General features: G+C 41.6%; 1 protein-coding gene and 1 long non-coding RNA gene across 3 annotated transcripts in view; both read left to right on the top strand.

The window, feature by feature from the left end:
* LOC135309187 (uncharacterized) overlaps positions 1-12,685 on the top strand; it is a 61,919-nt gene extending 49,234 nt beyond the window's left edge. Inside the window, exons 12-13 of one of the 2 annotated variants that reach the window (XR_010369486.1) lie at positions 11,101-11,151; positions 12,057-12,685. This is a non-coding gene — a long non-coding RNA (uncharacterized LOC135309187). Of the gene's footprint in view, positions 1-2,314; positions 2,453-11,100; positions 11,152-12,056 lie in introns of those variants that run through there. The other variant, XR_010369487.1, reaches the window with a different exon arrangement.
* A 1,226-nt stretch (positions 12,686-13,911) lies between these two features.
* DPP10 (dipeptidyl peptidase like 10) overlaps positions 13,912-26,563 on the top strand; it is a 430,530-nt gene continuing 417,878 nt past the window's right edge. The window contains exon 1 of the mRNA XM_064435154.1: positions 13,912-14,064. Within this exon, the coding sequence (XP_064291224.1) occupies positions 14,005-14,064 (60 nt within the window). The 5' untranslated portion in view covers positions 13,912-14,004. The remainder of the gene's footprint in view (positions 14,065-26,563) is intronic.

The raw sequence follows: 26,563 nt of genomic DNA, 5'->3' as shown, positions 1-26,563 counted from the left end.
ACAGCAATGCTACATGCTGATATTTATTTTGAAGTGTTCTGTGCTTTGGAGTCTCATTTCATCTTAACACCAATCAGTCTTGCCAGTACTCATGAACAAAGCCTCTTTTCAAATTTAGTGCTTTTTTTGAATGCTTATACTTAGATCCTATCAAATTCCATATTCTTAAAATAAAACAACAAAGCAATGTCTCTCACCAGCCCAAAGCCTGATGTTTTCTATGTATCAGAGTAATTTTGTTTTAAAAGCAGAGATTAGATTTGAAATGTCTCAGTAGAGGGGCAGTTTCTTTTATTGTCTTTACAAAGCTTAGTGCAACAGCAGCTCAGATATTTTCTTGGCTCTTACTCATATTATTAGAAGTATTTCAGTGTTCTTTACTAAGTTATCCTGTCTTCAGTCTTGGATCTTCTTGTTTGTGGCAGATACCTCAGGGAAAGAAACAACTGAAAATGTTTCAGTAACTTAGAAGGGCATGTTCTCATCATTTGGCTTTCAGACCTTCCACTGGCATAAAAAGGAATTTTGCTTTTAGAGAGATGTCAGTGTGACAGCTCTTAAAAAGCAGAACTGATGGGCTACTGCGGCTGCATGGCTTTGTTTCCTCTAATAGAAAGATTTAGCTCAAATAAGTGTGTCCTGCATGAAATCACATTGCTCAGCTGGGTGTTAGGATGATGACTCACTAGTTTTTCAAGTCAGGGACATTATGGGGCCACGTGTGTCCTTCTCCTTCTGGAAAGGGTAATTTTCCTCCTGTGATACCGTGGCAGGAGTCTTCAGCCTCCCTGCCCAGCATGATGCTGGGCTGAATGCCAGCTGCTGGCACAGCTCTTGGGAGGGGCCCTCAGGAGGTCCTGTGTCTCTTTTCCTGCCTTTTCTTGGATTTGAGGCAAGGCTCCTCTGTTCCTGTGTTTCTGGATGTTTTCAGGAGGTGGGATGGAAACGGTGATGTCCTGGGTTGTGATGAAAATTCCAGTTAGTTTGAATGGGCAGTTTCTTGGAACTGATGAGTTGCCAAAAATTTGCAACTCCCTGAGCTCTGATAGGGATGCTCTCATCCAATCCAACAGTAAACAGATACATATGTTCATCTCTTTTCCGTTTTCTGTTGCAATTTGTTATACACAAAATTGATTTCTCTTCCTTCTTTTTCCTGCAAATTCTCTCATTAAATTAAATAGTCTGAAAGGAATAACCATTAAACCTTCATTTCTAATTAATTAAGTGGCTTAAAATCTAGGTCTTTGAACACTTCCCTAATTAATTGTGTAAAGCTAGATACAAAGTTAACAGGGAATGAAAGAGTATTACTTCAGGGAAGTGCTTTACAATAAACTATCAAGCTATCTACCAAGTAGTGCAGAAGCTGTAAGACATTGGAGTTCTTACAGGCTAGAGGGGAAGTATCTTTCCAACAGCAGCCATGATGGGAGTGAAAACTCTCACAGTTACAGCCTGTTTATAAATGCATGTTGGGATACCGGGTGAGATCTGAGTAATTCAGTGCTGAAAATCCTTCTGTTCTTGTCACACTGCTCAAGTCTCCTGTCCTGCCTTCAGCCTCTTCCTCTTCCCGTCTCCTTCTCCAGCATTTTCAACAGCTCCTTTTAAAAAATGTGAAAAAAAATCTCTCCTGAGCATTCTGGGTTCTGCTTTCCACGCAGCCAAATATTTGATCTGTCCCTTCTCACTTTTGATGTCAGTTTTCATTGGGGATTTTCTATGACAAGCCCCTTTCATTTGCCAGCATGTCCAGCTATTCTGTTTCCCACCTTTTAAGAAATTTTAATACTTGACATTTTGCAGTTTTAAAACGTCTGTTACTCTGCCAGTTGATTTACATAATCCAGCAGTTCCCAATATTATTGACTACCTCACTAGTTTTTAATGTTACTGTGAATTTTATTAATGATCACTTATATCTGCTTCTAAATGCAATGTACAGCAGCACAGAGCTAAGACAGACACTTAAATTAAAATTTATGCTGTAAGATCTATCAGTTCTATAATTTAAATCCATTTAGCATGAACTTTGTTGTGTAGTGTCATAATGCTTTTTTCACTTAGAGCATCTTTTGGAACTAAATCAAATGAGATACAGAACTTTGTTCCATCAGCACAGCCACTTTTACAGCCAAGTTTGTACTTTAATGGGAACACAACTTGAATTTCGTTTGAGATGGCCTATTTTCCATACACAGTAAATAAGTATATTCCTAAGTCCTAATGCTTTGTTGATTATGTGACATTGGCTATTTTTTGATCCTGAATTTCTGCCTTCCCTCCCTCCCTGCCTCTTCAATATCCCAAGACTGCAAAATACATTTCCATCAAGAGGGTGCCTGGCACTGACTGAAAGTTTCTGCAACTAGAAATAAAACTACACGACCTGAAATGTCTTCTGACAGAACAAAGCAATCCATCAGGTTACAAAATGGGTTTTATTATTTGGTCACCTGCAATGGCAAGGGACTGAACTGAATACCCCAGGATGGCTGGAAAGACATCTTGTGTACTGTGATTAGAAACACAGGAAGCAGCAGGTATGTACTCGCTGACATCAGGTCTCTGCCATGATTCTTTATTGAACTCCAAAGTCAGTGCAAGGCCTATTGTGTGGATAATCAAAATCCTTGCAATTTCCAGACCTGCTTCTCACAATAGTTGTGCTCCATGAGAGCAGTGAAACCACAGATGAAGATTCCTGGGACCACTGGGGTCATTGTAATATATTCCCCTACAGTTACAAGCTCCAAGTTATAAAGCCTGTTCATAAATATATGAACATGGAAGATAAAACTGAACTATGGAATTAACTCCTGTTTGCAGTAAAGGCAGTGACAGAGCCTGTTTTACCCAGAATTTACTACAGAATTCTACTTCTTTCAGCCTTTATTTCTTTGCCCTTGCCTCCATTCTCTTTTACAAATCCAGTTTTGATGTCAGTTCTGGCTTAGATGCCCTGGAGAGAATGGGAGAAAAAGAGACAGCATTACTGGTGACACTTGGGTAATACATTTCCACATCCAGGCTAGTCCCTTGGCAGTTTTATGTCAAGAAATGGGGATGAATGAAACAGATTAGCACAGAGTGAGATTCCCAGGTGGTATAAATTGACATAGCTTCTTTGGGCAGCTTTTTTACTAACTGAAATTGTTTTTCACCTCTTGAAGATGTGAACCACAAATTGAAGTGATATGAAGATTGAAAAAGAAATAAACCCCATATCTTTGCTGTTTCAGTTTCAGAGTTTAGCCCAATACAGTCTCATTAGGAGGTCTGTTATTTCATCACGTTTCCTTCTGTGGCATCTGTCTCTTAATAGAGAATACTGAATATCTGCAATTTCTAAGGACATTTTAATTAAAGAAAGATGTTCGCTTTGTGACAACTTTGCCCCCTAAAAAGTAATAAGAAAAAGAAATCCAGTGTGAGGCAATGCAATCAACCATCTCCAGCATAACACTATCGAAAGTGGCTGAATTATTCACTTGTTTTGAGTGTTATTTGTGGATCAGCTGTCAGCTCAGGGATCATGAAGAAGTGCAAGAAACTGCCCATCCAGAGGCTTCTGTCTGGATGGGCAGTCTGGCATTTTTATAGCAAAGTTTTTTCTCCCTGTTGAGAGATGTTGCAGCTGCCACTCAGGGTGAAACAGGAGCGTGATACCATGCAAGCAGCAAAAATAGTCATATTTCCCCTGACGTTACCTTATTTTAAAACAAAAGAAACATTCTGCTCCCCAAAACACACTTGGCTTTTTCTCCTTCCTAAGCCAGTAGCACTGCTGCTGGTGCAGTGAGGCCGATGCTTTCAGTGATCAGATTGACTGCGGATGCCTCAGCCATGCAGATGAGATGCTGCAGTCCTGTCGTGTGTGCCATTCTCACTCAAAACATTAAAAATCCTGTATTTCCCTGACAGACCATGTACATGTTTGGGTAGAGAAATATGTTGCAAAGGACAGAACAAGGGAAAAGAGTTTCCTACTCTTAAGACCAAGGCATCCTATGGCACAAAGGTGTTTTGATTCAATCTCTTAATTTTTAAATGTGGCACTAATATCTAGGTATCCCTTAAAATACGGGGGTTTTCAGTGATTTCTCTGGATGTGAAGACTACCAGGGGGCCAGCTGTTGCTGGTGTCTATAACTCACCTTGCAAAAGAGATTTTTATATTCCCCAAATTTGCCTTTTGGGGATCCTACAAAGTGTACAGTGAATGCTTTCAACATTTACGTGCCTGCACTTTGAAGACTAAAGAAAGCCATAACAAAGTCTGTGTTTAATAATATAGAAAAAGCCAGTAGCCTCTTTCTGTATGAAAACAGCTTTGAAAATGTAAATGGATTAGCAGTTAATTGTTAGAAATATGTATCCCTTCACTTTCTCAAGCTTCCTCTCACCTAGAGCCCCGGGGGTGTGGTTGGAGGATTAGGGAACCAGCAGTAATTTCACAGTCCTGCTTAAAGACCCATTTGTAGCCATGTGGCCTGGTGCTATTGAGAGTGCTGGGACTCCAGCAAGCACCTGTGGGCTGTCTGCTTTAATTTACTGAGCAGCTGGGAGGTAAATGATGATATTTCAGAGCTACCACAGAAGGAGCAAAGCTCTGCCTGTAAGCTACTATTTAGCCACAGCCTAGATAGATGAGAATTAAATTCTATAAAGGAAAAAGAAGTAAATACAGAAATTTAGATATCTTTTTCTTTTTAGAAGGATGTGTTAGCTCTGGGTGTACTTTAGATGAGCACTTTCTGATTGTACCCAGATGAGTTGGCTGTGTTGTTTCAAGTATTTTCATTTGTTGACTTCTCAATATCATTGACTAAAATTAAAGAAAGGTTCAGAACATGCCTGTCAGTGCCTAGAGTAGTCCTTAATTTGAGATTTTAATAGGTTTGGTTCAAACTGCCTTCAGGATAATGGGTAAGTTTTGGACTGCAAAGATCCGCCTGATTTAGACAATGCCTCAATTCCCAAGTAGCTCCTTGGCATTATTTTTTTCATATCAGTCACATTTATATTGTGTATAAATTGCTTTGGGGTTCTTGGGGTGAAAGGCTTTAGATAAGTGTAAATTACTGTGTGGCCTGTAATTATTTTGAAGTGGTGATTGCTGGGCTGTGCTTTTTATTTGTATTGCAGGGGATTATGATTCTGGTATAGAGATATGGCAGCTTCAGAATTGGGGAGAAATATGTTCTGAGACTTTGATTTATGTTTTTCTATTCTATTCTTTGAACATAGGTAGGAGGGCAAGAAGGAGAGCACAGACGTTTAGTGAACGTGCTCCTGCAGTGTAATTCATCTTTGAGGCTGGAACAGCAGGTTTATAAACTTGGTTAAGCAAGCTCCAATCTCTTTACTGTTTTTCTTACACCTCCTGGAAGTGCTTTTGACAAATCATGCACTTTAATAAAAACATATTTTCAAATCAATTTGGAAAACATACTGCAATCAAAATAATGGCTGGATTATGTGTTTGGAGCCTGTGTCCTTTTATTGTGTGTGCTGGATGGCTGTGTTATATTTGCTTCAGAGTTGTGAGTAAATGCAATGAACAGTGGTTTCCTACAGGTACTGTAGCTGTCAGCCTGCATTTGAGGCCTTCAGCATCCCAGTAAGCATAAATTGTGGTATTTTACTGAGAGCAGGATAATATAATTTCTGGATTTACTTGTTAGAAATTGCACAAGCGCTAGAGAACATGTAGCTGCATATGAGATTTGGTTGTTCCCGACAAATTGTGAGTCCCACAAGTCTTCAACAGCTCTTGGGGACTTACCAAAAAGCTTGCAGCCCAAAAGAAAGAAGAAAGCCTTCTGGTCTCACATCTTCCTTGGTTAGTTTAAGCCTTGTGATACTGACTAGAATTTATGCTGAAATAGTTCTTGGTTTGTTGCAAAGTACAGAAGTGGGATCCACACTGTTTTTCCCCACATAATGTTCTACTTTTTTTTATAAGCAGAATATAAAAAGATGTTAAGGCAGAAGGAAATTATTTCTATGCATGTTTACAGGATATTGGAATGAGCAGCTGGCAGTAATATTGTGTCTCATAAACAAGGTAGTATTTTCTAACTGGTTGGATGTGATCCTTGATGTCACTAAAAACCCCCGATGTATGTGTGCAAAGGAACATTGGTGTATGCCAGTAGGAGGCAAACATCATTCTAACAAAAGGAAGTAAATATGTTCCCAATGATTTTCGGGCAGCCAAAACTTTCACAGCTTGTCAGCTGAAGTGCAGCAGCAATCATGGTGGCTGAGCAGTGTGGGCTTGTGACTGACACTCTTCTGACTGAAGAGAAAAACAGAGATAAGGGGAATTTCAGCCGCTTTCTTATTGAAAAAGCATCACAAATCTGAAGAGATTGGGACATTTTACACATGGAGGAAGAGAATTGCGTTCCAGGAACATGTTAACAGCAGCACTTGCAGATGTGAGCAATAGCAGTCAAGGGCACAGTCAAGTCTAGTCCTGGACTGCAACCCCACTGTTGTCTCCATAGCCTTTTTGTAGGGATTATACCTAAAATGTGAGGTTTTCTCATTTGTTACTGGTGCTGTTGACAAGTTCTCTTTTCAAATTCCTGTGGTTTGTCTTTTCCTGTTTTAATTTATGTTGTTGAAGTTCTTTAAGTTTTCTTCCTTACCAGCATTTTCCTTGTACCATTTTGTATTTTAATTTCCTGGACGCACAATTTGAGGCAGCACCCTTATTTCACGAGGTGGGCTCATTCTCAGCAATCAGCACTGCTAGAACAGCCCTGGCAACTTGCCTGAGCCTCTGCTGTTCTCAGGATGCTCCTTGCTGCCCCAGAGGTGGGGAAACAAAGCAGTGACCTCCTAACAGCCACCTTGGAAATCCAAGCTGCAGTTCTTCTGACATGGTTGTTGGCTATCCCATCTTTCACCCTGATTGATTGAAATGATGGGTTTTGCCTCAACAAAGGAACATGTTACCACGGACCTTTGTCTGCACCTGCTATGGCTTCCCTGATGGCCCAGGCCTGATGCCTTAAAGTGTTTTCAGATAAGGGAAAACGCAGATCTGTTACCCTGCCTCAGAAGTGGTCATAACACATGGACACAGACTAAACCAAACTGATGAATTCTGAGAGAAAAGTAAACACCAGAATATTAATCACTCATCTGTGTTTTTTTACATGTGGCAATGAGTTAGGGCCTTCCTCAGTGCCCCGAGAGTGTTGTAAAAATATTTTTAAGTGGGGAGACAGGAATACATGTTTTGTAGGGAAAAGAGACTGAGGGTTGTCTTCAGAGGTTGAGAAATCGTCTTTTCATTTTGAATAGCAATTGCTCGTTGTTGTTCCTTGAGCAAACTGCTCTGCAGTGTTCCAGGGAAAGTTCTCATATGATGGTAAATTATCTTTCATTTGTGAAAAAAATAATCATGTTATGTGCTATGAGATTTACACAGAGTGAAGGAAGGGAGAGTTTTTGTCTGTTATTCAATGCTATTGAAGCATTATGGAAATAATTATGGTTTAAGTTTTATTCTTCTCTTTTTTTTTTTTTTTTCTTTTAACGATAGTATGCCTGTGAAATTTTGCTTAGGCTTGTATTAACCCAGATGGATGAAGGAAAATTATCTATGTAGCCAATATTTTTTTTTTCTGTTGCCATTGAATTTTTGTGAGTTGTTTAATCTGGAAAGTATCTTTCCTGCAGCCTATGAGACTTAACATAAAATCTTCTACTTCACCACTCCATAGCTACAAACTATTAATTTAAACTTCAAACCCTCTAAATAATGGAAAATTTCCTTCTTTTTATATTTCATTCTGGCTTTACTGGGAGTTGATTTCAGGATGATACTTCTACATACACACAGTTCAGGGCAAAATTTCTTATCCCAAAACAATGGCTCACCATTAAATTTGCTTTCATGGGATACATACATAGTGCAGATGTCCCAGAAGCAGAAGGAGCCATGTGGTAACCTCTTAATTTTGAGAGGACAAAGAATTTGATCACATAAAATTCTGCCATAGTAAATTTGGCAAAGCCTTGACAAGTTTTTGGATGACCTATTAGATACATAAATACCTGGAATGCTGGGCTGGCTATCGGTGTAGGAATTCTTGTACTGTTTCAGAAGTTTAATTACCTGCTGTCTAATCTTTAAAAAGGGGGTTTGCCTCTGGATGATGTATTATATATATACTGAAAATAAGGGAAATGATCCTGCTTAAACAAAATACTCTCTTGCTTGACATTTCATTCAAACTTGTGTGCTAATCTTGAACCTTCTGTAACTCCCCTCTGGACTGGCTTTTGGCTGTGATGTCAACCCAGAAATCCACTGCTCAGGCCTGTCTTCAGTGAGCAAGAGCATCCCTGGAGAGCCAGCACTGGACAGGGCTGTGATGTTCTTGCAGAGCAAGTGCTCTGCATGGTGTTCAGTGTTTCCCATGGCAAGCAAGATTTTAAGGTGTAAAGAACAAACCGGTACAGAAATTTGGCATTACTTTTGGTATGTCTCCACCAGTACTCCATGGCAGTTCCTGAGTGTGGTGCAATGCCCATGGGCAGGGAGATGGGTGGCTGTGCTCCTCTAAATCCTCACACGTGCTAAAGCATTACTCATCCTGTAGATCTTGCATGGTAGAAATATTGAATCCTGTTAGCAGTGTGAGTAATAGTTATGCATGAAATTAAATCTACTTCTCAGATAGGTCAGGTTCACCTTCTTCTTTTTATACTGCAATAGCTTGTGCAAATAGAAAGCTAAATGAATGCAGTGAGATGGAGCAGAGTGCTCCAGGGGTCTACTATGGAATTCATGTGGGACCAAAGAAAAAGGATTTTTTTTTTTTTCTGAAGTTCCTCAGTTCCTCACCTGTGAAGTATGTCTGTCTCTCAATATACAGTGTGATAAAGGAAATGAATATAGCTTGGTGGCAATGTATGTTGGTTTTTTTGCTTAATTTTGTTTTCTTAAATAGTATTGCCTATTCCTCTGAAGCCCCACTTGAAAATGAAAAAGACTTAAGGTTGCTCTTTTCTTCTTCTCTGTTTGAGTCTGGTAACAGGCACACACAGGACAGACTGGAGGGATCCTGAAGAAGATACTCTTAGGTTGTGGCACTGCCTGTGGTCCATCAGAATTAATTCTGCAGCCCACAGGGATCTGCTAAGAGATGCTCTGAGAAGTGCTGCACATAAAACCATCTCCTGTCTGTGCAGGTTTTGTGGGTGACACATTCTGTTCGTTCAGGCAAAGACTATTTTCTCTTGCCTCTGCTTGCAGTTTTAGATCTCAAAAACTACTTGCTTCTCTTCCCTGGTAACAAGGCAGTTGTGTGCAGGCTGTTTTTTCCATCTCTTCTCGCAACATACTCCCTGCACTGAATCAATGATATGTAGACATTACTGGATCTATTTTCATGATATTTCCCATTTGCGGGCAAAATCTAGTAGAAATAATTAATTATTATTGTAACAGGGAAGATTTTTTTTTCGTCTTCTGACTATAATTCAATACCATTCACCGTTACAGAAAATTAAGTGAAGGAATCATTGTGCACCAATGGTTCCTTTGTGCACCAGAGATTTTTAGTACACCTTTTGTTTCTAAAAAGAGTTGCAAATACTTAATCTAAATATTTTCTATTGAAATAAATGTAGAGAATAAGGACAGAAAGTAATCATAACTAATGTACCTTTATACTTCAGTGAATATTAGCTAGCATAAATGAGGAACATCTATATTTGCTTCTTGATCAATTCCATATATTGGACTGGACTATAAGCATGTCTTTCAGCAATGGAGTGGATTCTCCTTTTGTCCAAAATTTCAATTACTGAACCACATTGAGCTGGTTAGAAATCATCCTGCAAAACCTCAAGACAGTAAGCTGTGAGGGAACTCTGGAGTGCTGAAAGGAGTGGGCATACATACAGTTAAAATAACACCTGCCAGGGATAACACGAGGCTTTCCCAGTGGGAGAGGTGTCCCTTCCCTGCAGCAGCCAAACATTGTGGGTTAACACAGCAGCAACAGCTCCTGGCACTGCAGCCAGGCTCAAACCTGGCATCCCACTGATTTATTGAGTCTGCCTGAAGTTGTGCTTTACTTGAGGGAATTTTCCTTCACATTCCCTCCAACAGCTGCAGCCAGACTGAAGGCTGCAGAGCACCTGGGATTGTGCACATGTGAACACGTGTGTGTGTGCATGGCCACAGGGCCATCCTCCTGGGCCAGCTTTTCCTGGGATACCTTGAGCTGTGTGTGAGCTTGCTGGCCATGAGCAGCAGTGCATTATAGCTGCTGGCCTTTGCCTTGAGAGCTGCTTTGGGTAGAGGATTTTTGGGCAGCTGAGTGGAGGCAGGCTCTGCCCTGTTCTGTTTCACACAAGCCCAGCACTGGCACACAGCATAGCTCCTGGTGGGTAATTATTCTGAGGGAGCTGGCAGCCTCACAGCAATCCCAAGTCAGCCTCCCTTGTGGTATTAAAACTTCTTCATCCATAAACAGGGAAGTCTGTAATCTGATTATGAACTGGTGTGAATTAGAAATTGAGTTCACTTGTGTCAATAGCTGCCAACATGTGCGGGTAGAGAATTAGGCCCTTGGTATGTGGAGCAGCAGTAAGACTAAATTTTATGTACTTGTCTAAAAAAGAAAAGAGCAAATATTTTTCTGCAGCTATAGAAAAAAATGTTGCCATGACGTATCTATAATTACCAATATACACTTTAATTTTTTATTTCTCAGGATGGTGATTATACAATTCATATAATGTGACAAAAAATGGAGAAAGTGTGGTGGGGATTTTTTTTAGAACATAAGGCACAGAAAATAGGAGGCAGGAAAATGTGTGGCTGGGGAACTGTATTGGGAGTGTTTCTAAGAGCAGGTTACTGCAGGACTTGAATAGTGATCAGGAGCCTCTGGGAAATGTTGCCTCCAGCAGCAGTTCTGCTGCCCACAGCTACTTGCTGCACTTGGACAGTGGGATAGGCAGGCTCTTCTGTCATAAACAGGGATTTTCTTTTCTCTCAGACTTTCTGGATAGCTTAATCAATTTTCATGACTGATCATGTTGATTTCTTACTCATTTTAGATACTTCAGGAAGGAGGTTGTTCAGTGCACTGAGGGGCTGCTCCAGCATGGGTAAGTGCCACCTGCTCTATTGCATCTGCTCCCAGCTTTAATATTCTCCAGCGTATTTTGGTAAGCACTCAGTTTTTAATTGCACCCTAAAGACACAAAAACATTGGAGACCCTCCTTGCAGGGCTAACATGGATGCCTGCATTAGCAGTCAGCACCCAGAGTGAACTGTATTTTGCTAAGCAGCCAGTTCTCAAAGAAGATTACACCTATGGAGGATTAACAGCCACATCAGGAACAGGAGGGATGGCAGGGAATGACATTACTGGAAAAGCAAGCAGCAGAGTGGTGCTTGGGAGGATTTCAGCAGGCATTTTGTGGAATCCCCCTCTATTGATCTGCCTTGTTTCTGGGATATTTTATAATGACAAACCACACACTTATAGAGATTTTACAGCTCCAGTCCTTGTTAGGTTCATCCTCTAATTAGGTCCCACCTTGTGAGAGCAGGAGGTTAATCAGCAAACTGTACTGCCTAGGAATAGATATCTCAAAATTTGTAGAAGTTCATTTAAAACAATGCCAGCAAATTATTTATCTTATCTCTGTCCTTGGCAACTTTTTAACCCAAGTTGCCTTTCCTTTGTTATTATAAGGAAGAGATTTTTCTGTTAGCTTAAAGCTGGTTTTGGGGCTTGCATGGAAGGTCAGCCACTGTGAAGCATAAAATCAAGCATGAAAACTTTACATAAAGTTTTCATAGGAGCTTGAAAAAACCCACATATATTTAGTCCAACTACAATTGTCATGAGTTCATTTTTTTTTGTCTTAAAGTAGTTCCCAATGTGAGATTTGTTAAACACAAGTATATTTCAAGATGAAGAAGAATGTATTTGAATCTTCCAGGCTACTTCTGCTTGTTTGAGCTCCTGGTGTCGATAACTTGAAGTCATCATTTTCTTTTCAGGACAAATGTTTGGACAGAGTATGGTGAAAGTTAGCCTGTTAGCCTGTTACCCAAACCATTTACTTGTTCCTTCCTCCTCAACACTCACCTTTGAGTTGAATCATGTCTCATTTTTATGTGAGGGTGGTTTTTTCCCCATCTATATCCATTAAGTTTCATTCCTGTCTGCATATGATAGAGAGAGGTGAAAGAGCACTGCTGAGCCCCTGATATGCTTTCTAAATGTGGTTTTTATTGCTCAAAATCCAATAAATCTGCTAAGGTGAAGGAGGCTAATGTGAGCAGTCCTGCAGGCTAGAGGCCAGCCCGGATGCCTCACTTGTGGTGCCTGGAGAGCATCAAGTCTGGGCCAGGAGGGACCCTCTTGCTGTGCCTTTGCTTTGCATTTGGCTTCCTTTGGCAATGACATTTTTCTCAGTATCACTGGAGGAAACACTGATTGCTCTCCCTTCTCTGGAGGGGTTGTTTGTACCCAGAGCTGCCTCAGCAGATTCTGCAGACTGAGCTGATCAGTCTTTTCCTCACCAGCTCCATCTCCAGCAGCACCTGCCTTTGTGTCCAAGTTAAGGTGTGCAAAATGAAATTTGACTTTGGAATACTGTATGAGAGATGATTTAAAGCAGCTTTGCTTTCAGGAAATTAAAATCTTCTGAGAATGAGCCCCATTTAAAAGAGCTCTGGCAGATGTCTGAAGTCATGATGAGATTTACAAGCATGGATGAGGGTCCCCTTAGGCCTCTGTGAGGATGTGTTGGGCTGTGACCGCAGCAAGCTCTCAGGCTTCTCATTTGCAGAGTGGGATGGACCTTCAAGTAGAAAAGCACAGGAGCATAACTTTTGATACGGTAGCAAATACTGCTCAACAGCCTCCCTCTTGAAAGAACAGATGCTTCAGAGATGCCTGAAGCTGGAGTCTCATGCAGTGAGAGGTTCCAAATCAGCAGTTTCTTTAGGAGACGTGTGCCATGGCTTCTGGCTGTAGTCTGTCCTTGTTCTTTGTTTCCTCTTGAACCAACTTCACCTGCCCTGGCTGCAGTTTTGTGCACCCCTCAGAGACACCCCAGGAATGCCTTGGTGTGTGGCACACTGTGCCTCGTTTTACTGGGAGGTTTCTCTAAAGTAAGAGTTGTTAAAGGATGTTATGCATACACAAAATATTGCTTGTTCGCTATCAGCCTGCGGTGTCACAATCTGCTCACAGAGCTTACCAACTTCCATCCCCAAATCCTGGCTTTGGCACCAGCTCTGGGTTGGACCCGCAGAAAGAGAATCTGTGTGTTTCTGGCAAGGTCTGCTCAGGAGTCTGGAGGGTACAGATTCTTAGCTTGTACCACAACCAAAACCCCCTGAAAGTTATTTGGGTGAAAGTCTAATTAGAGAAGCATTTCCTCTGCTCCGCGGGGAAGCGTGGAGCTGTTGCGGTACCGAGCAAAGCGCGGTAGTTTCGGGATGCCGTGCGGGGCCGGCAGGCTGGTGCCTGTCGCCCGTACCTGTGTTACATAAGCACGCCCGTACCCCGGTACCGCAGCGGGCTGGAGGCGTTTGGAACCCAGGGAAGAGGCGGCAGGAGGGAACGGGGAAGGTACAAAGGAAAAAAAGAACAAAACAGCGGAGCACGAAGGAAAGAGCAGCCAGCATAAACTTTCTGCTGCAGTCTCTCTGATCTCGGCTGAGAGCACGGCGGGCACGCTTCCACAGAGCGGGGCTGACCTCGCTCATCTCCCCAGCCCCGGCGGCACGGCTCGGCCGGGTCCCGGTCCGGAGCCGGTCCGGCGGGCGGGGCGGTGCCGGGCGGGGCGGAGCGGGTCCGGCCCCGCCGGGCGGAGCTGCCGCGGCGCCCCGGGGCGCGGAGCAGCGCAGCCGGAGCCGCAGCCGGAGCCCCCCGGCCGCTCGGAGGCGCCGGGAGGGACCCGCGGGCGCCCCGTGCCCGCCCGGCGCCGCCGGCAACATGAACCAGACGGCCACCGTGTCCCACCACGTCCACTGCCACTCGTCCCGGGCCGTCAAGGTAGGGCGGGCGGCGGCGGGGCCGCCCCGCGTCCTCTCGCTGCGGGGAAGTTCGGCGGAGCTCGGGGAGAGCGAGGGACGGCTCCGGCCGCGGGTCCCGCCGGGCGCGGCGCGTCCCGGGCAGCGGCACCTTCCGAGCCAGCCCTGGCCAAAGTTCCCCCGAGCAGACGGAGCTGCCGGTGCCTCCCCGAGCGCTGCTCCGCAGTGCCCGCACGGCAAAGGCTGTGCTTCAGGCGGGCGGTGTGAAATTGACCTGCGAGACGGGATCCTGGTGGTGTGTGCTCGGAACGGGACGGTGTGCTTGCTGCTGGTGGCGGTGTCCTGGCGTGCGGGAGAGTTGGGTGGGGGCTTTGGCCGGGCAGTGGGGGTGATGCTGCTGGGGAAAGAGCCGAGGGAATAGCGGGCTCTGTCCTCGACTGCCTTCTTGCCCAACCTCTGACACCATCCCGCCTTTGCATTGATTGAGAACTACTTTCTAGCCGAGTTACTGCACTCTGGAGTGATAGAATGAAATCCCTAACCAGATTGGTATTCAGTAGGAAGTACCTCTGCAGAAATAAGTCGGGTTTTTTTTCCTGAAATAAAATAAAAATGCAGTGACAATATTTGATTAGTGACTCTTAGTCCTGAAAAAACAACATCTAGAAATTTTACACCAGCTATTTTGTTTCAGAAAATTATGTGAAAGCCAGAAGATTTAACTTCAGTGCCTTTCTGTGGGTACCAGGCTGTGCTCGGGTTTGTGTGTGGTGAGGAAACCTGCTGGGGCTTCAGTCCTTGTGCTGCGAAGTTGAGGGGTCTGGGGTTTGTTTTTCTTCTCAGAAGGAGCAGCTGAACTTCACATCATGTGAGGAAATTCTCAGTTGGGCTTATCCCGTTAGTGCTGGGAATAAAAATCATGACTTAGAGCTGTGGCAGGAGGGGATTAAAGGTATAAATCTTCGATTAGCACTGTCATTTTTATATAGGCTGCATTAGGCTGTGCAGTGTATGATCAGTAATGCAGAATGTCTGCAGGCTCAGGGATGGTGAGGGGGGTCACCTGCGGCTTTAATAACCAGTTGTGTAAGGTGTAACTGTGTCCATCACACCTCAGAACAGCCCCTTAGTTTATGCCCAAATGGGCAAGGTCATGGGAAATGATGAATTACAATTGCCCTGACCTACTTCAAAGAGTCAGCAAATATAATCTTAAATTGCTTAAAACCGTTTCATCCTCTCTAGGTCTATCTCTGAAAGTACTAGAGAACAGAGAGCAGTGTGGGACTTGCTCTGGGAAATATTCCCTTGTTATGTTTGGAACAGCCAATGCTAATTTTTCACTGCCAGAAACATTTATTAAATTCATTTGACTGGACTTCTAAGCCAAAACAACAACAACCACCAATATCAATATGCCATTAAAAAAAAAAAAAAAGAAAGAAAAAGAGCCAGAGGAGTCAATAGTCTTCAAAAAGAGAGAACATGAATCAGAGCCTTCTAGACATGAGTCCATTTTACAACCAACACAGTAATACTGATGCCATTAGAAAACTGTCTCATTTTTCTGCTCTTAATTCTATGTGTCAGGTGTGAAATGTGCTTTATAAGTAGTTCTAAGTGCTTCAATGCTGAGCCAATGGATACTCCATGAGAAAGTATTTACGATTATAGAGGAGCAGTAACTTCCCTATGGTAATGAGGACCTTGTATTGGAAATTACTTGAAAAACACTTCATTAGTGACCAGACAAATATAAATTGCATTTTAAGTATGACTTCCCAAGAAACTGTTAGTTCCAGCAGTTATGAAGATTCAAGAAAAAAGGTTACAGGAAAACTTCACACTTATTGGAATGAGTTCCCTAAAAGCCCTTATTTTATTCCTCTTATGCTTCTCCCCAACACACAAAGCTCTGGTATCTCAGCTCCTGTGTGTTAATATCAATGTAATGTTACTTCTCAGTGGTTTTTGGATCAGCCACTCTCTGCTTTGTAGCATAACTTCTGGATTCACAGAACAAGAAGCAGAATGATCCACTTGTCCAATAAATGGAATCCTGCAAACTTCATCCGTGCCAGCTCCCTCTCTCACCTGGGGCTGCAGGAGGGCTGGTGCCTGCATGGAGGGACACCCCTGGCCCTTTCTCACATCCTTCTTTGTTGAGGGATGGGTACAACCTTTTGCATCCATGAACTGACTGCACTGCATCCAAAGTAAGTTTGGTGACAGAGAAACAAACTGACAGAGGAAAATGAATACTGAGCAAAGAAAAAAGCCGAAAGATACCAAACCCCTTGGATAAAATGCCAAATCTCCTAGAAAAGCCTTTTACCTCTAAGACTTTTTATAGCTTGTTTTGAGGTGATTGCAAACCTCACCACCTTGCTGACGCTACTATGAACAATGATCTTTCACTCTGAGATGTGTAACAAAAACTTTTAGGGTCTCGCTGGGAATGCCAAATACCTGCCTCATTTCTGTATCATTACGTGCTTGACTCCAGGATCCCCCCCGGCTATGAAATTAGTTTTATTCTTCACAGTTTTGGCTCATCTTGTCAACACAGCAAGCAAATTAGCTCTTCCAGGAGAATCACTGAGTTTTGTGCACTTCCATGTTGGGCTGATGGCCAAATAATTTTTCAACATTCTTTTTCCTCTGACAGAGAAAAATTCTGTTAAAACATTGTTTGCCTTGCTCAGAGAAAAGAAAGAAAAAAACCTCTACAACCTGGAAAATAGAAAATAATAATTATCCTGGCTATCTAGGAGAACAAACCAAATATCTGTGTGAAATTTACCAGGAACTGTGGAATAGAAAAGTTTATGTCTTGCTCTTAACATAGTCGTGATTACAATTTGCTCTTATTAAAAAAGAAAAAAAAAGTGGAGCTAAGCTAATATTTCTGTGGCTTTTTACATTCTTTAATAATAAAATATTCTTTACCAGATCATGACTCTCTGCTGTTATCAACCTCATATTGATCTGGCTGCGAGCTGGATCATGGAAAGAGTTACTAATTGGCGTTTCAGAAGCACATAATTACTGTGTAATATAATATGTATGTTATAACCTTTTACTCTTCTTTCTTTCCTGCCTTCCTTTCACTTTTATTTATTCATTAGCTCTTAGATTGTAAACTATAAAAGGAAAGTGCAGATATGTCCTTAGCAAAAATTCTGCAGCAAGTTTCATTAGTGTCCAGGGACTGTATCAGCAATTTTTACATTTCAGGTTTATTGTAGTAGTGTTGTAGCACCTGCTAATTGATGGGTAGTGGTGTACTAATAGTTTTCTTATTTACAATTAGGTTGAGGAGCAAAGACTTTTGTGGGGTTTGTAGTGTTCCCTTTGGACTTCTATGTGTTTAGAGCAACTAATTTCTTTTTAAACCAAACCTGTGCCTTAGCAGGAAAACATCTGCCCACTCCTGCAAACTGCAAATGCATCTCCTCCTACAGAAAGAGAGAGAGAGAGAGAGAGAGAGATTCATCTGTAGCTGTTCCTGGTCATAAGGGCTGCTTGGTCACACTTTTTGGGTTGAAACTTCAGGTAGTTGGATCTTTGAATGCCCACAGGATGTGCACTCACCAGGCCTTGTGCAGGTAGAAGAACCACTACAATCTACCAGCTGCTTAGGAAATAAATCCCTTAAAATAAGAGCAGCATTTCTGAAATCCATTACATCAAAAGCAAGTCACTTAACAGATAATCTCAGTGAGTGTTCAGTTATGAACTAGCCAGGATACACAACGAAGGGCACAAGTGATACAGGGATATGTCATTGGTAGGAACAGTCTATAGTAGCATGATAATGCAAAAAAAAACCACCCTCAAACAAGTGGTACATTTAAATGGAATAGGTTTGCATGGTATTTTGTTTACGGCAATGTGGAATTTGAGCAGTGATGTGCCATGTGCCAACATCTTTGTGTTGCTGTGTGAGGAGCTGCAGCTCTGGGGAAGTGCAGTGTGGTGGCAGGAGGCAGCCTGGCCCTGGGGACATAGCTCACTGTCACCTTCAGCATATGTCCAGCTCAAAATGCACTCTTAGAACAAAGTAAATATTTCTATTTTCCAAAGCACTGAGCAAATGTACAACACTCCCGTGTTTATTCAGTTCTTGAGGCTCTGTCTGGAGGTGTATACTGACCTGTTACGGGACTCCAAAAATTATGGGTTATAGCACTCATCAAAGAGACTTTCTTGAAACATGATAGAAATACCTTAAGTGTTGTTGCCTGAATGCATTTTTGTTGAGTGGAGTTGCTGGTGTGATTTGTTTGTATTTTGTAGACCAAAACTAGTGCATGATACCTATGTGTGGAGACAAACTGAAGATCTCTAGGGGGAAATTTGAAAAACAAATCACAACTTTTAAATCTTCTCATTTCCATGTATTACCTTTCTGTATTTTTTCAGTCTCCTTGCCAATCTGTATTACCAGAGAATAAATGGGATCTTTTCCTATTAAAACCAGTCAGTCCTTTGTCATATGAAGGGGCAGGAAAGAGGAAAAAAAAACATTTGAAATGCTTATATTTTCCCCTTCCAGTCTATGAACAAAGAATTGCTCCATGCCAAAGGTAACATCAAGATTAGTTAACCAGTACTAGATAAAAACTAAAGGAGAGAGAGAAAGGGAAAGAGTTGCTATCAAATACCCAGCTGATGCTGTAAGGAGCAGCACAGTGTCTCCATAGGTCTGGTGCTCAGGCCCAGTGTGTCCCAGCACTCCACAGCTAAGATGGAAGTGGTGGGGGTCTCTCCTGGCAGGGGAGCTCAGTCCCATTGCCTGCTGTGACCTTGCTGCTGGGGCACGTTTGCTGCCACTTCCTTGCCTACAAATTTCCTACATGCTTTCAAAACTTTCCACTCTTAATTCCCTGCTCTTTTCATAAAACTTCAAAGCAATTAGCAAAAAGTGCAAGCACTTTTATATGCATGACTATATACTGATTCTGTGGTATAGCTTTGAGATATATAATGTATAGCCAAGCCCCCCCACCATGTAGACAGTTCATGGCTTTCAGTGTAATGCTGACCATAGGGATTTAGAAGGCAGTCACTTTAAAACTAATAAACACAAAGATACATGAACATGGTGGTAAATTATAAGGAATAATTGCTTAGTAGTTTCCTGGATTGTAATAATATAAAATTTTTCCTACTGCCCATCATTACTTTAAGGAATATGGCATTAAGTTTGGTTCTCTTTGAAGCCACTTAAGTTACGGGTCTGTGAGTGTTACATAACACTTTTCTTAACAGATGCCACATCATGAAGAATTTAATCTTTCTCATTCTTTAATCCAAAACTGTTTTACTAACCATGTGTTAAGAAAATTTTGTGCTTATTTGGTTCAGTATTTAATTCTTAAACTTAGCCTGGTAAGATGGGCATGCAGTCTAAGACCTGAGCATTTTGAATTTGCTTAGGACCTTTTCTGTTTAAAGATTTTTATCTAAGGTCCTCAAATTGAATTATAAATGTTAAGTTATGCAGCATCCAGGTTTGTGACTGTGCTGTGTTAATCATTTGACAGGTTTTTGGATCAGTGACTTTGACTTCTCACGTGCTGACAACACCCAGTGTTACTGGCAGCATGTGCCAGAAGTAAAGCAAAATCAGCTTCTGTGACTCTTAAAAATGAGGCACCTGATGTGGCAGAATGCATTGGGGGCTTTTTGTTTCAAAGGGAGAGAATGAGACAGGCAGGTTCTTTACAGTGTGAATGGAACCAAGAGTGATTCACAGGAATATATGCCAACCCAAGGGACCTGAGGGAAGGAACACCTAGAATGAGAGTCATCAACTTAATTAAAGGCTCTCCAGTCCTGAGCTGTGAAGCTAATGCAACTGCTGCAGATGAGGGTGTGATTTATTTCATTTTGAATTTAACCAGTGAATAGTTTGAGTGAATTATGCTTTAAAATGCTAATTTCTCAGTGCTGATGGCAAAGGCAGCTCCAGTGCCCAAGCTGGGTGGGTGGTGACTGTCTGCTGTGGGTCTCATCCCCACATCAGGAGTGCCAGAGGGAGGGAGGATGCTGGGGCCTCCAGGGAAGCAGGATAATGCCCAAAGATGTTTAAAGCTTAGTGATACTGATGCTGGCCTTGAGCTGCTGACCTCATCCCCGAGGATACATCAGAAAAATAATCCAAAGTTAGAGTTTAAAAAAGGAAGCAAGTGGAACTGGAGAGAAGGACATGGCTGTTTTTTGAGCTGGTGTGTGACCTTACCAAGGGAAAAGGATGGGGAAGGCAGGCCCTGGGGAAGTTCTGCAGAAAGTTGAGAAGGAAGTAGAGATGATATCTGAAGGACACCTTGAGGCATTGGCGGCAGCTTGGCAGGAGGAGGCAGAGACAAGGGAGTTTCAGGGAGACAGAATCTGAGTGTGACTGGCTGCTAACAGCAGCTGGAAAGTCAAGGAAGATCAGAATGGGGTGTTGTATTCTGGCTTCAGCTAAGGAGACTGCACTTGGGATATTGGCTGTTGGGTTAGATTACGTTGCTAGATCTGACCTGTCACACAGAAGTTGTTGCAGAAAGTCGCAGCCCTAAAGAGAAACTGAGAGACAGAGATAATGTACTTTTTTGGAGAAGTGACAGAGATGAGGTTTGCGAAGTTATCTCACTGTGGAACCCCAGAAGCAAGGGAGCACAGTGTCTGCAGGCTTCTGGGGAAAAACCCCATAGATATATGTGGATATTTGGAAGAGATATATATGCATATATTCAGAACAGTTAGGCAATAGGGGGAAAAAGAAAAATATATGCACAGGGTTTGTTATAATAAAGTCTGCTGTTTTGTGTAGTAACATAGAAAAGTAACCAAAAAAAGGCCAAAACCATGAGTTTGTTGGGAAAGTTATGATAATAATTATGATAATAATTATACAAATTTTTCCCCTTTAAGAAGAGGTTTGGGGAGCATACAGTGAGAGTATTTTGGTAATCTTTGTCCAAATTTGGCTACCTGTGCAGTAATGGTTTAGCACTGTGGAAGTCAATAACAGTACACATGTGTTAAATTATTTTTTAAAAGTTTTAAGTTGTTTTAAGCTTATTTAATAATGTTTGAATCGGTGTAGCTCATAAACAATGAATATTTCATTACCAATAATAAGCCTATTGCTTCTCGTACAACCTGAGCTACTTCTGCAAGTAATGGATGTCAGGTATAGTCATTCAGGGACATTTCTGCACAAGGATTTCTGAGAATTTTCATGTTAACACAATTGTGGTGAAATCAAAATTAAAGCTGTTTGTGTAAAAAGAGTGTGCAGTTGTGCAGCAAGTTGCTAAGCACAGAAAAATTGATGTTATTATGTTAAAGGGTAACACTTAGGTTTTATGTTCCTGCAGCTTGATAAACATGCTAGTGCTTAATATCAAACTTGCTTCTATGTTTATGTCATTAAAAAGATGAACTTTGTTTTCAAAGGTGGCTGTTCTTTAAGGTGCTAATCGTGTTCCCCCCGCTGCTGGGAGAGCACCATGCCTGATCCATCCCAACTGTCCTTTTCACCAGTGGGGCTTTGCCCAGGGACATCCCTGGCTGGCAGAGGTTCCTGTGGCTGTTCTCGGAGAGGAACCTCTGTAGGTGCAGTAGGGAGAGAGTTTCACACCCTGTGGATAGGTGAGATGCAAAATTTTCAGTTCTGACAAAACTGTGACCTGCTGAAGGTTTTTCCTGGGGAGATGGAGGGAGAAATCTGAGGCAGATGCCTGTGCCCGATGGTGACACTTGTGGCTGTAAGTGCTCTGTTTGTGCTCCTGCAGAAGGTGGAGGAGTTTCTCCAGGACAGGGGATGGTGCTGGAGCTTTTCCCCAAGCTCTGCAGCACCATGCAAGTCAATGCACCAAAGTGCATTAGCTTAAGGGGAGCTGATTTCTTGATGCCAGTGGTGAGGCTGAGTGTCCCTCTGGGGACCCCATTTCCTCAGCCCCTGCTGCCTGGGTAAACGATCTGTCAGAGATCTGGAACGGTGTCTCTGAATTTGCTCTTCACTAAAACAGTCAAGGAATGAAAAATATTTGTTTAAATTCTTGTTTGTTAGCCTTATTTATGTTTTTAAAATTGTGGTTTCAGGAGTGTAAAGGCAAGAGTCTATCCCTTGGCTTAGTTTTTCCCTGGGTATTATAGATGAATAGCAAGCTTACATTTTGAAATAAACTTTTTTTCTTTTGTAAAATCAATTGCTTAGGCAGGAGAGTTCCTGACTTCCCAATTAAGCAATTTATCTAAAAGAAATCTTTTTTTCCCTTCCCTTCAGAGCATTAAACCCTTACTCAGCTTGAAAGCTGCATCAGTCTGCCAGTGTGGGATTAATGCCACAAACGTTGCTGCTCATATTTGCTGCAGAGATGACCTGCAGACATGACCATCATGTTAAAAAATAGATTTTATAATTCCTTGTGCCTGATAACAGAGCCAAAAAACCTGCCTGTTTTCCTGCATTTCTTCTTACTGTCTAGACAAGGGGAGAAGGCACAAAATGTGGTGCCTGTCCCCAATGGCCCATCCATCCCTGCTGCCTCCTGGGGCTTGGCCAGTTTCTGGAATGGCTTTCTGGCTGCAGTGGCTCTGCCTTTGCCTTGTCCCTGTCCCGTGGGCACCACGGGAGCACTGGCACATACGGGTGTCCCCATGGGCTGTGTGTGAGCACTCAGCCTGGCATCCTAAAACCTGCACTGAGCCTGGTCCCACTGCACACCAGGAAGGCTTAGGGCTTACTTTGGCTTTTTGAATAAATCTAGGGGAGGGAGAAGACTTTTTGTTTTCCTCTTAACCTGTTTGCCTGTTGTCAGTATAAATAAGTTTGAACATGTTCTGAGATTATCAGCACAGCTCCTGAACACTGAAAGGAATCAACCCCTCAAAGCTTCTGAGCTTTCCCATCACTCACATTTTACCTGTACAAGCAAATCCTGTGTGTGTGTGTGGCACTGAGCAGCACAATGGTATGCATGTTTATTCACTCTCTGAACTAACTTTGCTTCTCCAAGAGGCTGGAAGGAAATTGCTGTGCTTCTGCATTTTCTTGTGGGATGTATTAGTTTCTGCTGCTCATAAGGATCCTTTCCCCAACTCTCCTGCTAATCCAAACCCCCAAAAAACATTCTAGCAGTGCTGGAATGACTGACTAAAGGTTTTCTTGCTGTAATTTATACATATATCAATAATTTCTCAGTGGATTTTTTTTTTTTTTTTTATGCAGGATGCAACATCTTATTGCTGGCACTGAAAACTGGAAAATTGGAGTTTGGGGTGGACTGTCATGAGTTCTGTTTCCTCTGGTGGTAACTGTTCATCCAGGCAGAGATTCTGCAACTGTTTCTGGTGGCCTTTCCCAGGGAATTAAAGCTGGCTTTTAAGGTTAACAGTTTCTCTTAGGAGGCGGAAGGAAGCTTTCCATGGCTTAGCAGGCTGCCCCAGCTGCCCCAAAGGTCAGGGTGACCTCAGCACTGTGGTGGGCAGAGCTGGGGCCTCTCACTTTTCCTTTGTGGTTTTCTGTTTTCTTCTGGGTGTGAGTCCTCCTGGGTTGTTTCCTTGCAGAATCACAAGCAAGTGAACCGCTGTGGCAGAACAAGACACAATGCCAGTCACTGGGCAGCCTGGAGGGAGCTGGCTCTGGCTCAGTCCCTGTGTCACTCTGTTCAGCCATGCCTGGGGCAGCAGTAATTCTAGGGGGAAAGGAGGCAAAAAGAATATGGCAGAAAAAGACTGAAGGAAAAGAAGGGGGAGAAAAGTTAATCCCTCAGAGCCACTCTGGTGGCCTCAGAAGACATATCTGTTGATGGCACATCATATACACATTGCTCATGTGAGCATCTCTATGGTTTGGGATGATTTTTGCTTTCTGAAGTGACTGGACTGTGTTCATACTAGAAAAATTTTCAACTAATTTTTTTCACACCATATTACCTGGCTGCTGGGAGTCAATACAACCACGGATTTGTCTGTTTAAAGACCCAGTATATACTACCCATGGCCCTCTTTCCTAGTGATGATTTTTGTGCTGTGAATTCCCTACATTTACCTACAGTAAAACCTCAGCTGACATCCAGAGTACATAATTTTTGTATAGATTTAGTCTGGAGTTTGAAAAATCTCAGTTTTGTAATTCAACAGCTGTAATGTGTTTTCTGGGAACATTAATGTTTCTGAAACTTGATTATGCAAATATTTGCAGAGGGCAAACAAATGCTCAGCAAATAAATCCATAAAATAATTAAGCACAGGTTGGTGGTTTTCTATTTTTATAGTATTTGTGCCTCTCTAAACATTTGCCGAATACTCTGGATGCCTCTTTCCCCTCAGTGATTTAGAAGTCCCTGGTGGCATCAATTACATCCCAAGAGATGTCACCTTAACTGGTGAAACCCATCAAAAAGCTGATGCATTGTGAAGAAATTTTTTGAGATATCTTTGAAGATATTTTATAGATTCAAAGAACATTTCTGACATTATCAGAATGATAATACTAAGCAGTGTTTGAATTTGAGGACTCTTAAAAGTATGAAGAAAAAGAATTTTAGATGATCATTGTCCCTGTGGTTATTGGTGGGGCAGCTGTGCTTTTCCATATCCAGTACTTAAATTCCAAGTCATTGAATTGGTGGTTATACTGTGAAAGAGATTTATTTCATGAGTTACAACTAAAATTATGTTGTGTCAGAATTTTGTAATTTTTAAGTTGTTTTTTGTCATATTGGCTTGAAATTCTGCAGGTCCTCTGTAGCAATCCTGATACAGGCAAGTTATATTTGGATTGAGCTCCAGACACGTGGAAGTGAGAGGCTCATTCCCTTACCAGGCTTTGTGTTCCCAGCTCAGCTCTGTCATTTTTGTACTGGATTGAGCAGCATAAAAGAAATTCATTTATAGTCCCAGGCAGTGTTCAGAATGAATGTTGTGCATAAAATTGCTTTCTGAAGTAACTTGCTTGATGCTGCAAAAGAGATGGGCCAACAGAGAATTTGGGTCACTATACCCAAGAAGATTTCTGTAATTAAACTGGTTTGCATTTTTACATGAAATAATAATAATTGAAAAAGCTTTAAAGTTTCAACCTGTCTATCCCCTTTCCTCCTGAAATATATTGTTATAGCTTCAGATCTAAACCATTTAGAACTAAATTTTGATAAAGAAAAAGAATCGTCATTGCAGGATTTTGAAGAACTTATTTCTCACGTTGAGAAAGATGTATAAACATGTATTTTCTGTGTGTGTCACCCTCTGAGTACTCTAGCTTTACAAAATAAAGCTGTCATGGGATAGATGCAATGGAACTAAAAAAGACTGAGATTGCATGAAAAGGAAATAATAACTGATATTCAAGATTTTTATGTTTCATTTTTAAACTATAATCAAAGAAATAGTGTGTACTCCTATTTGACGAATGCTGCACACAGTGCAGAAAAAGTGCACTGCAAGATTTTGGAAAAATGCCCACAACTGATACAGTGGGATTTGGGAAAAAAATATTTTTTATGGTTTGGTATTTTTTAAAGCACTAACAATTCTCAAGCTGCCTTCTTGCTTAGGTCAATTATTTTTGAGGAGGGAGGCAATGTGCTCATTACTTCCAGTATTTCTTCTGTGTTGTTACTGCAGAGAAAGCAGACAGTAAAGTATCTGAAAGCCCAAAGATCAGTCTTTAATGATTTCTGCATTTAGAGCGTAGAAATGAAACTACTAAAGTTACACTTTAACACAAATTTTTGTTTCTATTTAACAACTGCTTTGAATGATGACTTGTGTGGTTGATCATGTACACTTACACAAGCAACAATTATAGTTTAAATTCTTAAATTAAAATGTGGAATATCAACAGATATAGGTTATATAGAGTAGTATGTGATAATGTAAGAGTTCTCCAGATTAGTACTATGTTTGACAGTCTCATAATGTCAAGTTTAAATTATTGAATAGCTACAGTTCTGCTGTAGAAAGTGCTATGTAGATCATGAGACATAAAAGGAAGCATGTTCCAGATGAAGTAGCTGAGTAAACATATCATGTAAGTGGTTGATAAAGTAGCTAAATTACTGTAAACAAACAATAAAACATCTTAAAAGAAATATCTCAGAGAATTTGCTTATTGAAAGCTTAAAAAGATAAATGCAAATTGTAAATATGTAAAGTCTGGAGGGCAGTTTTTTGATATAAGCTGTAGGTTCTCTTGGCTGTCTGTCTAATACAGATGATATCCTTGAACAGTAGTGACTATCCCCTTTGACACAGAATAAAGCTTAGCAGATGGGAGTTGGTATAAGATGGACCAAATCTATTTCTGCCATTAAATACTTATAGAAATATTTCTGGGCATTGTAATATGAAAATGTTCAGTGAAAGGAAAATGTTGAGACTGTATACATCATTAATCAATTATAAGCTATCTTAATGGATAAGAAATTACTCCCAAGATATTTGCTTTATTAGTGAACTCAGTTCTGCAGAGCATCCACTCACTGCATACCACACAAACAGCTTTTTTTGTTTTTTTT

This window comes from Passer domesticus, chromosome 10, assembly GCF_036417665.1.
Source record: "Passer domesticus isolate bPasDom1 chromosome 10, bPasDom1.hap1, whole genome shotgun sequence".
In the NCBI taxonomy this organism is placed as follows: Eukaryota; Metazoa; Chordata; class Aves; order Passeriformes; family Passeridae; genus Passer; species Passer domesticus.
Note: the sequence above shows the minus strand (reverse complement) of the source record. Positions and strands in the feature narration are given on the sequence as shown.